Genomic DNA, 14,758 nt, shown 5'->3' with positions numbered 1-14,758 from the left:
TCCGGTACTCACTATTAAGCCAAAGATGAGTTATATCAAACATGAGTCAGAACTCAACCGAAGGATATGTGCTCGGTGTAGTATGTACTTAGTACTATGGCTAATGGTGCATTTTCTCCCTAATACTGGGAAATGAATTTAGAGCCTCCAATTATGGTATAATCCACGAGTTGTGCTAGGTATAAAGTGCTGAAACATCTAGGTGGAATGTAATGATCTTTCAAGTTTAAATTTAACTGGGATGATATCATTTAAGTTTACAGATATCATACGACCAACGATGATAACAAATGAACTAAACGACTTTTATAAGATGGTCCTATAATATCATTATAATCAAGCAAATGGTCAGATGACGGAAGATTCAGTTTCTTGAATCAAATCTGTGCAAACTTTTTTTCTGCTATCTTATTCAAATATTTAGGGGGCAACCCTATCAATGCCCCTGCCCATTTGACCAAAAGTTGAGCGAAATAGGCATCATTTTTAGGTCAAAATATAAGAATGTTTCTTTATAATGGGCACAATGGGACTGAAGTAGAATATATTTGATTCAGAATTCAGATTGTGTTGAAAATCAACGTAAATGCAGGGAAATTGGGTCGCCTGTCTGCAATTAAATAATAGACGCTTGCAATCCAATTAGGGCAATTAACAAGCAAACTTGTTGATTGAAGGATTGCATCATCGTACTAATAAATAATATAAGTTTTACTTAATAAGTTGGCAGTCTGTTTGCAATTTCTGTGGGCGTTATCAGTTAAAAATATTTTGCACTTGCATTTTTTATATTTTACGTGTAAATCGCCCGTTATTTCTGTCTGCAACTTAATTTGTTAAATTAATCTGTGTTGAAACAATGCCAAATGCGGTTTACATCAAATTGTTTGTATATGTGCCTGTCACCATGCTTCTTAACAACAAATTTGCGTTCTAGATGATATATCTGTAAGCTGCTGTGTTTCAACACTTCAACTAACAAAGTTGACTAAATGGCGAAAGTTTATGAATAAAGCCGCCACTCATCACTAGAGGTAGACATGACTAGTTGGATCGATGTTCGGACAGTCTTGTATCTTCTCGACACCAAGTCATGTACCAGCTAAACTCATGAACTTTTCCAAGACTCGATGGCCAGTAGGGTTTCCTAGTATTATTCTTATTTCATACGACCAACATTTTTCTGCTGGTCCTTCAAGATGGCAATCTGAACATACGACCATTAATCCTTGCGCAGGATAGATCGTCACGGGGAATTACTACCGTCTATATAGCTGTGTAAAATCCGGATTAGAATATTATTTAGGCCCTTATCAGGAAAGAGATTATTATTATCCTTTCCTGATAAGAGCCTTTTCCCTGTTGCATCAAACGGGATCAATAGAAATTTACCCAAGAAAACACATCCATATAGCTACTGTTAGTAGTTACACATTAAGTTTCTTTATCTATGAATCGAAAACATCCGAGTGATCTTAAATCGACCATACTTATCATGGCTACTGAAGTTTCACTGCAGTTAGATATAAATAACACACGGTTGCAATAAATCAATAGGCAGAGCGAGAGCTACGTCCGGATGTGCGTACGTGCGCGGCTCAAAATCCGAATGCTGACTACGTGTGTACTTACAATAAAGGGAAACTCGGAATGCCTAAGCTTTGGTCCTCTATTGGGGCTAATTTGCGTTGCGAAATGGGGTCTCATGAGGCTCAGGACGTGACTCAACAGCCACAACGAAGTAGTATGCTCCTCTTCATCCATACTACAATATCATGCACAGCCTAACTCTGTCCATGACCAAGATTCGTCAAGCAGGGCAGCTGGTAAATAATGGCACTTCAGAAGTTTTAACAGTTATACATAGTAGCCTAACAAAGAAACACCTCAAACCATACTCAATACTCATGGCAATACATTTATTTATATTTGTGACTCCATGTATACTGAGCATACAACCATGAATCTTGCCCAAGTGTATACAGTGCACTAGGCATCCATTTACTTTGACTAAAGTTTGATCAATTACAGGGTATTTGTGTCTTAAAGCATCGCCGGAAGCTTTTATCTTGTTCTGTGTCATTTCGTGGGTACAAAATATCTGCTAAGCAGACGTTTAGGATTGAATTCAAACAATAGAACTCAGATAATTTATATAAAACGGTTCATCTCCATTTGAAAAGCAAAATAAAATTCTATTACAAGTTGCCAAGGCAACGAAAAGTGAACGGTGCATAGCTCAATAAGCTCATCCCTGCTCAAGTAAAAGTTAATTTGAAATCTACAGAAGATAACCTTTCGATATCCAACTAACTTATTAATTAAGTGATAGCGCCGCTTGAAACATAGTACATGATTAACCAGATAAACTTTGGGAATTTTAAATATATTTGAAGTATGTTCATTTGAAGAGTTTCGATTTGATTTGCAGTCTGAAAAAAGTAAGAGCAAGCATATTTGTCATTCTCAAAGTTCAATATAATCAATCAAAAACAAATGTTTCAAGCTTCAAATTATGCCCGCTACGTGAAGAATGATCCACAAAATCCAAAAAGAAGCACAAATTATTGAAGGTAAAATTAATAACATTATATTGTTACTGGACGTCTATACATAAACAAATTATCAATTTAATAGTGCGTTATTCGTTTAGACTACTAAGGATAAAACCTTATGGGAAACAAATTTACACACTGTAAAAAGTATTAAAAAGTTTTATAAATGAGAGCAAAATAACGAACAATTAAATCTCCTTAATTAGGCGTCCTGTATACTATCATATTTAGTGTGATCATTGCATATATTTTGATGAAAACCTTTTCAAATCTGAGATGATCTGGGACCGTATTTAACTTGATAGCGTACACAATTCTCTTATACGCAACTGAGAGCAATATAATAAGTGTACAGTACAGACTACAGCACACAATACACAATGTACACTACAATGTGCATTAGATGGCGGTTGTTTTCAGATAGCGTGCAATGTACTCTGCAGTGTACGACCTGAATAATACTGCACCAGTTAACGAGAACATTTTGAGAATATTTCGTTTTAAAGCACACTCAATGTTGTAATGTGCTGGTTTGAGTGCATGCATATAACTGGACAAGAACATGATGGTTGGATATTACATACAGACGACATTTCATTATGAATGGTTTCAGGTGTGATCACATTCTAGTTAATTGGGGAACAGCAAGATGCGAATGTGTGGGGTCAGAGGTACGCGACGCACCTGTAGACTGTACTGTACACTAATTACAATACTCCGTGCCATGTACAAAGTTGTGTACTATCAGGTACAAATACGAAGAGATATTGGGTAGATCTGTACACTTATATTATACTACAAAAACCTCTATAGCAATGCGACCAAATAGTCAATGTGTCAGAGTCGGAAATGTGGCTTGGATTGTTCACAAAATTCGATTTTGTCCGGCTCCAAACTCATTTCCTTTTCGGACTTCTTCCAGTTCGCCACGTCGAACCAACAATACACCCCATAAGAGCCTTTGGGAGCCTCCTTGCCAAGTGCCTTGGTGATCCAGATCTTCTCGGGAATGTAATACATCCAGCCCCTATTCTGGAGCTCCTGGATGGCGAGAAGCTGTATCGTTGTCCCAATGTTGTTGTAGTACAGCCAGAAAAGCAGGTCGTCCCCGTATTTCTTGATCCGGTCGATCATGTTGATATTCAAACGGACGTGTAGTCGCCGATAGTCTGGCGGGACGTTTTGCTCCAGCTGGTGCAGGCCACACGGTCTATCTGCCCACGGTGATTGAAAGGTGCTGTGCAGCTTGCCTTTGCTCTGCAGGTTCAGTCCTAAATCACACAAGTCCATACCCAGGGCAAACTTTATCAAGTTTGGACAGGAATCTTTCGACCTGATGAATGCCAGCAGACCAGCCATTCCGAATTGATCCTTGCACATTGAAGGAGGAAATGTGGGCAGAACTATACTTTTAGACGGTTTATTAACCATCATCACGATAGAACTTTGCTTCACCTCCTGCTGAGGGTTGGGGGCCACTTGTGCCATGATGTCGTTGGGAAGCACTTGCTGTGTAGGAAGTGGGTGCGGATTTTTGGGGGCTCCTGGTAAAGCGGGGAAATCTTCATGGGATATTTGGAAGCCTGGTGAGTTGTCTTGCTTGGCTTGACCAGTTAAATTAGTGTTGGACACTTCAGAGTATGTCTTGTTGCCCGTGATGTTTGCAGAGAAGGGACCGTTGGCCGCATTCAGATTGAAACCGGAAACTTTGTGGCTGCCCATGCCTGGTAGTCCGTTAGCCGTGTCCAACCTCAGGTTGCTTAGCTGTTTAGCTGGGGCTTGTAGGGACGGGAATTCAGATAAATCAAGACTTTCTGACGTAGGGTTGTTTAAGTCCAGTGACGGAGAAAAGACGCCAGTATTAAACGAAGAGTAGGAGTTGTTGTTAGGAATGTTGTTAAATTGAGAGGAATAAGGACCCGAGTTGTTTGATAACCCTGACCCAAACAGATGGGACGAACCTTGGCTTGGCTGCTGTGACCCGAATATGTGTGAGGTTCCCTGAGTATTTGACGTTGCTCCGAATGATCCAACAGACGAGGGCGAGGTTGATCCACTACCCAATATATTCATTATATTATTGCCGAAATTGGACCCAAACGAGTTGCTTCCGAAATTCGATGATAAACTATTGCCACCCAAACCGGGAGAAAACTTAGAGTTCAGATTGGAACTTGGATTCGTTTGGTGGGACGGGAAGCCATTCGTAAGACCACTCGGTTGATTTAGTCCTCGATTTGCTGAACTGAGTCCTAAACTTGAATTAGTACTACTTTGACCAAGTCCCGTTGAAAAGGAATTTAATCTGCTCGATGACAAGGAAGTGCTCATGTTGCTGTTGCCGTTAGATCCACCGTAGAGCTGTGAACTGCTCCGAGACTGACCTAAACTCTGTAAACTAGGTGAACTCATACTGCTCGTAAGACCTGAAATAAAACTTCTGTTAGGATCATTATACTGCTTGTAAGACATGAAATAAAACTTCCTTTAGGATCGTTAATCTAAAAAGGATGGTATGTTTATGGCGCGGTGCGGGCAATTATTTGTAAACATTTGCGTTTATGTCACGTTGTTTCATATAATGATTAGACAATAGACATTCTGTTTATGATTGATATTTGATACCATCAATTTTTTGGCAGAGTGGATTCTGATGCGGACCAATCATTAATATAATTATCTAAAACGGTACGTTACCGCCTGACTAGTGACTATAGGCCTGTGCTAAAGCGTTGGCACTTGGCAACACAGTGGCCTTCATGGCAATCATCCCTTTTAAAGCCAGGAAAATGAGAGTATAGGAGGTAAACAGTAAACACTAAACATCGCAAAATAACAATAAGTTATTACCAAGAATAGCCCAGTCATTTATGGACATGTGCCTGCAAATTTTCAGATACCCACGAAACTTTGCACAGACCTTCCCAAAGGTATGAATAAACGATTTTCGGTTGGAGACATTTTTTTTACTTTGGGCAAAACCCAGGAGGGCCACGCCCATATTGACCCAATAACGTAACTGACCCCTTGCTTCTGATGGTCGTAGAGACTTCAAAATAGGCTTAAACGAAGCCGCATATGCATGTTTATATAAGAGTTATTGATCAACACATTGCCTAAAATCCTTACTTTTCGAGAAATTCGCCAAAAACCATTTTGGGCGTGGCACTGAGCCGATTTTACTAACTTTTGATAGGATTGTGATAGAGTCTTTGGATAGAGTGCAAAAGAACCGCAATTGGCATATTTATATATGACTTACGAAGAAACATATGCCTTAAAGTGCTTACTTTTTAAGTTATTGGCGAAAAACTGATTTTCGGTTCCAGAAATCATGCAAAAATATGGGTATGTGGTAAATTGGGCTATGAAGGCCCTAGAGATTTTTGAATAAGTGCACATTGTGCAGAATGGCCATGTTTATATACAACTTATGAAGCAACATGCACCCTAAAATGCTTACTTTTCGAGTTATTAACATAGAACGGGAGGCAAAAATGGCTGATATAACCAATTTTGCTCTATTTTGTGCAAATTTTCTCTGTTTTTCCCCCAAATAACTCGAAAAGTAAGCATTTTAGGGTGCATGTTGCTTCATAAGTTGTATATAAACATGGCCATTCTGCACAATTTGCACTCATTCAAAAATCTCTAAGGCCTTCATAGCCCAATGTACCACATACCTATATTTTTGCATGATTTCTGGAACCGAAAATCAGTTTTTCGCCAATAACTGAAAAAGTAAGCACTTTAAGGCATATGTTTCTTCGTAAGTCATATATAAATATGCCAATTGCGGTTCTTTTGCACTCTATCCAAAGACTCTATCACAATCCTATCAAAAGTTAGTAAAATCGGCTCAGCGCCACGCCCAAAATGGTTTTTGGCGAATTTCTCGAAAAGTAAGGATTTTAGGCAATGTGTTGATCAATAACTCTTATATGAACATGCATATGCGGCTTCGTTTAAGCCTATTTTGAAGTCTCTACGACCTTCAGAAGCAAGGGGTCAGTTACGTTATTGGGTCAGATGGGCGTGGCCCTCCTGGGTTTTGCCCAAAGTAAAAAAAATGTCTCCAACCGAAAATCGTTTTATCATACCTTTGGGAAGGTCTGTGCAAAGTTTCGTGGGTATCTGAAAATTTGCAGGTACTAACCCAAAAATGTCCGTAAATGACTGGACTAGAAGGTATTACTCGCTAAAATAGTTTCAAATATTATATGATTTAAGTATCACGGTGCTAATCAAGCTTGGTTCGTCGAGTTGATTTTAGTTTACAAGAGCGCCTCATGATCGAACCAATTCTTCGTTAGACATATTTTTTTCTGAAAACTTAGCGAAGCCTCAAGAGAAAGCATGGCGCGGCATAAGCCTTCTTGTAAGATGTTCTGGTTGCTGTAATATACCGTATACCCAGTAACTATATGACTGTTAGACTATTTAGTATTTAACTTTTGCTGATCTGTCTTCTTAGACAAACTACAAAGACCTCTAACTTTGGCGATTAAAGTCAGATTTACAATACAAATCAAACTTCTAGCATGCCTTAATTCCTGAGTTTTATTTGAGAAATGAAATATTGAACTATTCCACTGCAGTTATAATCATGCAGATTGGTTAGCTTAATATTTCATCTTAATATATAACCATCTATAACCACTGAAGATGTGACAGCTTGGCTCCTTCGAGATGGTAAGCCGACTAAATAACTAATACTAATAGTCCGTAAAGGATTCGCTCCGCCAACCATCGAGAAACAGCAATCTGTCGAGTATTAAGCGGTGTATGTAGCGTACGATTTGAGAAAGAGAATCCATTAATAACTGCTTCTAAGAAATTTATTCTAGTTCCAGGAAATGGTACTTTAAAGTCACAAATCTTAAGTAATAATTGTGATAGCGATGTTCATGTTCTTGTTTGTTTGTAATTTACTTACCACTTAATCGAGAAATAAAGTTACTAAGTGGAACCACCTGACGTCATATTTCCTACTTACGATGAGAGATGCAATGTTTTGTAGGAAGTTCAATCGCTGTATTTGGAAATCACGTTAATTAATTTTGAATGCGTTTCCTTAATCCTCACTTTTAGAAAACAGCTTCACAACACACTAGCGAAGTTTCATAATTTATGTTTACAGACGTATCGCTTGATAATTTTGCAGACTAATGAGCGTGTTTATAATCTTATAGAATCCAGCAACTCTTTAATTCTGTATATGCTGGCCCTGGTCCAAGCACAGTCCATGAATGATGATTTGTACAGTTTTAGAACCTACTATCTCTCACCTACTATCTCTCACCGTACTATTAACTATTAACTATTAACCTTGTCTAAAGCTGGTCTAAATGAATAATTCTGAAATTTATTTCAATAATTCATGGTCTGGGTGCCGAGTGAGCAATGTGATAATATTTGACGGTGAAGTTACACTTTCGCAGGTGCCTTATTTCATGAAATTCCAGAAAGTCTCGTATTTGAGAAACCATGAAATTAAGGAGCAGGAAATTGAGAAACACGGAAATTAAAATTTAATAAAGTTCTAGAACATTTTTCCTAATTTCGTAGCTTACAGTTTTTTCTTCTTATCTCTGAAATAAGGTAAACAGCTACAGCTCGCGCTCAACGAATGAAGTATCAAGTACATATGAAAAGGCCGCTCATTATTCCCAAATCCTCATGAGTTCAATGGAAGCTAGTGGCTCGGTTAAAATAATGTAGACACAATCTCGCCACTTACAAGCCACTGCCGCATACATCAAACATGAGTAGTAAGTAGGTATAGCATCCTAGACGAAGAGAAAGAGCGAACATCCCCGAACAAAATATATATAGCGATTGAGTTTAGTTATTGCTTTGTACATTCGATAGGTCTGAATCAGCATGTAAGAGGTTAATTCATCAGGAGCTGAGCTCTTTCTAGAACGAAATATCAAATTTAACCCTCACTCTACGATATAATAGTCACTTGAACTTGGATTTTACAGTGAAGACGGCAAATAAGGATCGGTAATACAGAATACAGAATAGATAAACACTCCAATATAACGTTATATAAATGCAGTTTAGGCGAGTTTCGTGTTTGAGTTGCCAATGACAACCCGACCATAAATCTTGACTACTGATTCAAATCAGTACTAGTCAAGATTTCAGGTTTCGACCGTTCGTTTGATCGATGAGCAGAGATCAACTGTCTATACTATGGAGGTATTCGTTGAACAGTTTCATAGTAATCATACAGTAAATCACCATCTGCATCTGTTCAAGTTGAAGACAATGTGCACATAAGCGTAGACAAAATTAAACTGTTAGCATCGTCAGAATTATGTCAGGGTATGGTAAACACATTTCTTAAGTAACACCTCTTAAGAAATTCAAATCTGTTGAAATCTTAAATTTTTTAAGTCTAGGAGTTAAATTTGACGAAACCCTTCGTTTGGAAAAACAAATCAATAGTGTGAAGAAGAAACGTAGCTGGACAATGATGAATCTAGGAACTATCGGACACTATCTGGATAGTTTTAAATTGATGATGGTCAAATAACTGCACTGGTTATTTCAAAGCTAGATTACTGTAACGATCTTTGCATGACGAAGAAACCGGGCGATCATTTCATGCTCAAGAAACCAAGGAATAAAAAGCCCAAAGTTGATGACGTTTCTCAAGACATGGGACTTTCTTCCACTGATATTAAGATGCATCACTGATACTAGTTACTGTTTCAAGCAAATGTTGAAGAACCATTTATAAGATACAGACTGCAGAGGTGTTTCCAGGTAGCCTTTAATCCTTAAAACGTGTCCAATATAGTCCATTTAGACAGTATATAAAGTCTATTCGATAAGTAAATAGTTCAGCCTCACATCTCCTGCACATTTTATCTTTTAATCGTTGGTTATAATACGAGCCACCTAATGTTGAGAATTGGACTGAGGTGACCTATGATGAAATAAAAAATCATTAACCATTTCATAACTCGTAATGAAACCTTTACAAATATCAAAAACGACCTAGTATATGTATCTTCATATTACTTACTTTACAACATACAAATAATGAGTCTCCTGTTCATCAGTCACATAGAATCTAGGTTATTATGTTACTGTAACCGGAAGACCATTGCATTGTGACTTAATGACTTCTTCACATGCAAGCGGTTGCAGCTGTGGAAAATGAAAATGCAAAGAGCAAATATATAACTTTAACAGGATCTCATGCGGTTAATTAAAGCATCTGTCATTATACCGCCTTTATATAGCAAATATTAATAGTAACGAAATTCTTTTCTCTAGCTCTGTTGCTCGTCTCAAGTTTTGTACGTGAATCTGACAAATCTACAGTTCGAAGGAACTTGTGACGAAGGAATGGTGGTGCAATGTTCCGGTTTCCTGTCGGAGCGGTCCACTCAGCCGAATGATCAGGAGACTGTGATGGAAGGTTAAATATGGAGCTACACGCACTAGCTTAACCATAGCCTTGGGGCGAACAATGGAGACAGTCTGGTACGCACTAGCTTATAACCATCACTGGCCTTCTGAGATCCTTCGGCTTCTTGTGATTGGCCGGTTACTTCCCTCTATTCTAAACGGTTTTTAAATAAACCGGAGAAAAATTCATTTCATTCCGATAAATGTTGTTGCCTGGGAATATTCGGGAACATTCGTACTAAACTCTAACTTGCTTCTCTCAGCTCAGTTAAACACCAATCTGCTGAGCAGGTGATAGCAGCCACAAATCACACTACCATGAAGCAAGATGATACAGCTCTATCTTCAAATTGACTCGCTCGGAGTTCTTGTAGGAGCCGCAGCCCCTGCAGAAACTGCAACATATTTGTGCCTGAGAAATTATTAAGGGATCACACCACTTTGCCAACATTGAACCAATGAACCAATAACATATGGCTGGCAAGAACTACTGTCTTGAACACACTAAACCGCTGTTTACTGAGCAGAAAATTATGAACCTGGAGAATCTGCACATGTATCATACATTTATGAAACTATTTAAACTATCTTAAATTTGATGTCCCCCAGTCGATTAAAGATCTTTTCAAGTTCTGTCCTAGAAATGAAAGACTTCGTCTGATCGTCCCATTACTGAGGTTAGATATCTCCCAACAGAACTTTTTGTACACCTCTGCGAAAATTTGGAATGATCTCATCCCCTATGTATTCGAAATATGTGATGCTAACGAAGATGGGATAATAATCCCGGGTTCTTCCAAAAATTCAGACTTATCAGCCTCGTCAGGTATTATTAAATCCAACCTTAAAAAGCACTTGCTATCCCTCCAAAATCGAGATGATCCTAATACATGGTAACTAATCTATACTATATCTCGAATCCTACATCCGGTACGGCTCTGCACTCATGATATCTCTCTCTGCCATGTTACATGTAACATGGCTAACCTTTTAAACTATGATTTAAAATTTAAACCTAAACTAAAACTCAACTGGGCTCTCCTGTGTCACCAAACTAGACAAATAACCAATTTTAGATTATTATATTTTTCTACATTTGTATAATAAGTATATTGACGTAGTGGATGGTTGAGGGGGTTTCAAGCACAGGTCACTCTCAAATCCAAAGATAAGCAGTGGCCTTCGGCACTTCAAACCTCCCCTGATTTATTTATTATTGATATTGTTTGATTGTGCCGTAAAAATAAATATTTGTTTTATTAAATATTTGTTTTATGTATTACTACGAGTAAGATTGTTAAACAAATCGTGGAATATAGATAAATAAAGGGAGCACACCACTTTGCCAACACAGAAATATTCCACGATTTGTTTTTACAGACTTACTCGTAGTAATACAGGATAGATAAACACTCCAATATAACGTTATGCAGTTTAGGCGAGTTTCGTGTTTGAGTTGCCAATATTGACCATAAATCTTGACTACTGATTCAGATCAGTAGTCAGGATTTGATAGCTAAATATGATAATCTAAAATCGGTCCCAATTTCAGGTTTCGACTATTTGTTTGATCGATGAGCAGAGATCAACTGTCTAGACTATTGTGGTATTAGTTGAACAGTTTCAAACGGTAAATCGCCAGATAGCTCAGTTAAACGCCTATCTGCTGAGCAGGTGATACCAGCCAAAAATCACACTGGGCACACTACCATGAAGCAAGATGATACAGCTCTATCTTCAAATTGACTCGCCCGCAGCCCCTGCAGACACTGCAACATATCTGTGCCTCAGGAATTATTAAGGGAGCACACCACTTTGCCAACACAGAATATTCCACGAATTGTTTTTACAGTCTTACTCGTAGGCCTTTTATTAATATCATTAGCTGATGATCAATATTACAAACGGACTCGAACGGCCATGCACATGCTCAACACCATACTAGCATCAAATCTATCAGAAATGTGAATGACCTTACGGTCTGTGCTACCATCGCATCCTTATTATAAATTCGTCACTCAAGCACTCCCTTAGGTTATTAGTAGGAAGGCCAAGGTGAGAAATTGGATAGAAGATTTGATTGGCCCCTGCTGGAAGTTATGGGTTGTCGCTGTGGCTCACCTCTCTATTGACTAAGTCTATTACTCCACTATTGACTAAGTCAATTACTTCATGCTTTTTTTCATGTCCGATGTACACAGTAGAGTGAAATCGATCACCATTTAAACAAAAGACCTGAATGAAACCCAAAAATTGCAATTAGATCTTACATCAGAGAAAGGGGCAAGTTCCTGGCTTTCATCACTCCCACTCAAATCATTTGGATTCTGTTCTGCCCTTAGGTACAACTTTGGAATAAAAGATGCTGCAAGAAAAAGTGTATGTGGAAGTGACAACTCAATAAACCACTCATTAAAATATGCAAAAGGGGTGGGTATGTATCTCTCCGCCACAATTCATTGAGAGATGTGTTAGCAGAGCTCTTAGAAACTGCTGGCTAAAAAAATGTGACCTCCGAACCTCTCCTTATCCCTGTCAATGGGAGAGAACTTCCTGCAGGGGCCAACAAAGCAGATGGAGCTAGGTTAGATGTTAGTGCTAGGAGTGTATGGAACCCATTGGAAAGGGCATTTTTAGATGTAAGATTATTTCATGCTCAAGCTCCTTCCAATAAGGCTCTTGGATCTAGTCTCCGATGAGTATGTACACTAGCCATGAGAGACAGAAGAAAAACATGTACAACAAAAGGATTGTCGAGGTGGAACATGGAACATTTACACCAATAGTCCTATCAACAACAGGTGGAATGGGAAGAGAAGCAAATACGTTCTTCAAAAAGTTAGCTGATAGAATGTCTAGAAAATCAGGCCAAAGATACAGTGAAGCGATGACTTTTATCAGGAAAAGAATAAGATTTGACTTATAAAGAACGACAATTATTGCTCTTAGAGGAGAAAGAGGGATAAAAAGTGGTAGTATAGTTAAGATATCAGATTTAGATATTAATTTAGAGCCAACAAATTGAATTGGCTACTTTTACTACTACAACAAAGGGTTTTTATGAAATTTTCTAAGATTTCTTATTAAATTTTTATATAGAATTTTTATATAGGGTTATTGTTATATTATGTGTATATTGTTTAATATCAAATTATATTGCAGTTTATTTTCTACCATGGTTTTTAAAATTTTCTACCGTTTTATTTGTTATTGCATTCATTGTATCGGTTTTTATTTTGGGGTGTCAAATCTTATAACTGGACAATGGCGATTGCTATATTATGTGCATATTGTTTGAATTCTTTTCTACTATATACTTTTCTATCTATATAATATAATTTAAATCTAAATTACAACCACGATTTGTCCTGTTCATACTTGTACTATTGAATTAAGCTGCAGGAATACATAGGACGACGAGAGTTGTCAATTGGCAGTTGGATGGAAATGGGTGCCACATTAACTGTAAAAGGTTTCTTAGTCGTAAAGCCCAATATTGTGATACATTATTATAATTTTGGTTTAAATATGTTCGTCATAGTTATAAAGATCGTTTATAATATTATATCCTAAGCAGCTTCATATAGGTTGAAGGTATACGTAATCAAACAATTGAATAAAAACAAACATCCATTTAAATATAATAGTTTTGCCTATATCATTAGTTGTTCACTGACCTGTTGAATTAGATAAGTTTGAACTAAGGGAATAGGGAGTTGATCTGCCGACAAGGGTATGATGTAATGGTGAGGGGTTAATATTATTATATAAATTAGGCTGACTGCTAGCTGATACTCGTAATAAGGAGTCGTCACTCCAACCTGACTCCTTCTCCAAACTGCGACCTCCAAACATCAGCTCCTAGTGTTTGTAATGGTTGTTACAAATTAGGATGATAGCTGGTTTACATCTAGGAGAATGTTTCATTAAAGATGCCATGAATCGAAAAAATTCTTTAAATAAAGAAATGAAATGAAATTTGATACACAAAATGATATAATCACCAACATTAAATAGAGAACAGTTCTTACAAGGATCGTAATGTTTAGTTTGGGAGTTCACTTGTTCATATACATAGCACTCTCATTTGTGTATATTTGAGTTTTGAACACTCTAATAGAATATAAATAGTATTATATAATGTTTAAATCAAATATTAGAGAAGTGGGTACTTCAGTCAGAGAAAGGGTCCTTTGTCCCACTAGTCTTTACAACAACAGGAGGAATGGGACCGCTCTGCACTGTGCTCATAGATCATATCTCTGAGATGATAGCTGACCACTAAAAAGAAGCTAAGAGCCAGGTCAAAAATCACATCAGAACACGATTCAGATTTGATCTGCTATGAAGCACACTCATAGCACTGACACAGAGGAAGACAAAAAGCCCAGCATCTTGGACTGAATGACGTATCTTTCAATCTCATCCCTCAGAAGACAAGCTATGAGGTCTCCTTCGTTTGTTTATGTAAATTTCATAGATAATTTAATGTAGCTTTATATCATGTAAACTTTTACGGACGAAATGATCCCAGGGGGACTCCTAACCCACGGCTTCGGCGGTTAGTTGATGCACCTTTCACAAGCAAGAGCCACTTTGGTCTACCTGAGCTGCTGTGAGGTGTCTTGCCTACATGGGTTGGGGGCCCCCTTTTTTCTCCCAGAGTTGGGGTGGCCTGAGATGTGTCCTTAAAGTAACCGTAAACCACTCCGTGCCACTATACTAAAGAATATTCAAACAATATACATATAATATAGCAATGGCCAATTGGCTGA

The 14,758-nt window shown here is 37.8% G+C and overlaps 2 protein-coding genes across 2 annotated transcripts in view; both read right to left on the bottom strand.

Moving 5' to 3' along the window:
• The window catches only part of LOC134826204 (coactosin-like protein), an 89,576-nt gene that overhangs the window by 31,001 nt on the left and 43,817 nt on the right, over positions 1 to 14,758 (bottom strand). The gene's annotated exons all lie outside the window — the stretch shown is intronic.
• LOC134811024 (CCR4-NOT transcription complex subunit 2-like) lies at positions 2,143 to 13,895 on the bottom strand. The gene is made up of 2 exons (XM_063817729.1): positions 13,661 to 13,895; positions 2,143 to 4,981 (listed from the first exon to the last, which is right to left on the bottom strand). Exons 1-2 carry the CDS (start codon positions 13,836 to 13,838, stop codon positions 3,393 to 3,395), a joined length of 1,767 nt encoding a protein of 588 aa, XP_063673799.1. The 5' UTR covers positions 13,839 to 13,895; the 3' UTR covers positions 2,143 to 3,392.

Source organism: Bolinopsis microptera, chromosome 2 (genome assembly GCF_026151205.1).
Source record: "Bolinopsis microptera isolate Bmic1 chromosome 2, MBARI_Bmic_1.0, whole genome shotgun sequence".
Lineage (NCBI taxonomy): Eukaryota > Metazoa > Ctenophora > Tentaculata > Lobata > Bolinopsidae > Bolinopsis > Bolinopsis microptera.
This window is presented reverse-complemented; position numbering and strand designations above follow the sequence as displayed.

Coding starts and splice junctions, on each gene's coding strand:
- LOC134811024 (XM_063817729.1), bottom strand. CDS start 13,838: ATGTTTGGAGGTCGCAGTTTGGAGAAGGAGTCAGGTTGGAGTGACGAC. Junction 4,982..13,660: donor AAACTTATCTAATTCAACAG/GTCAGTGAACAA, acceptor GTTTTATTTCAG/GTCTTACGAGCAGTATGAGT.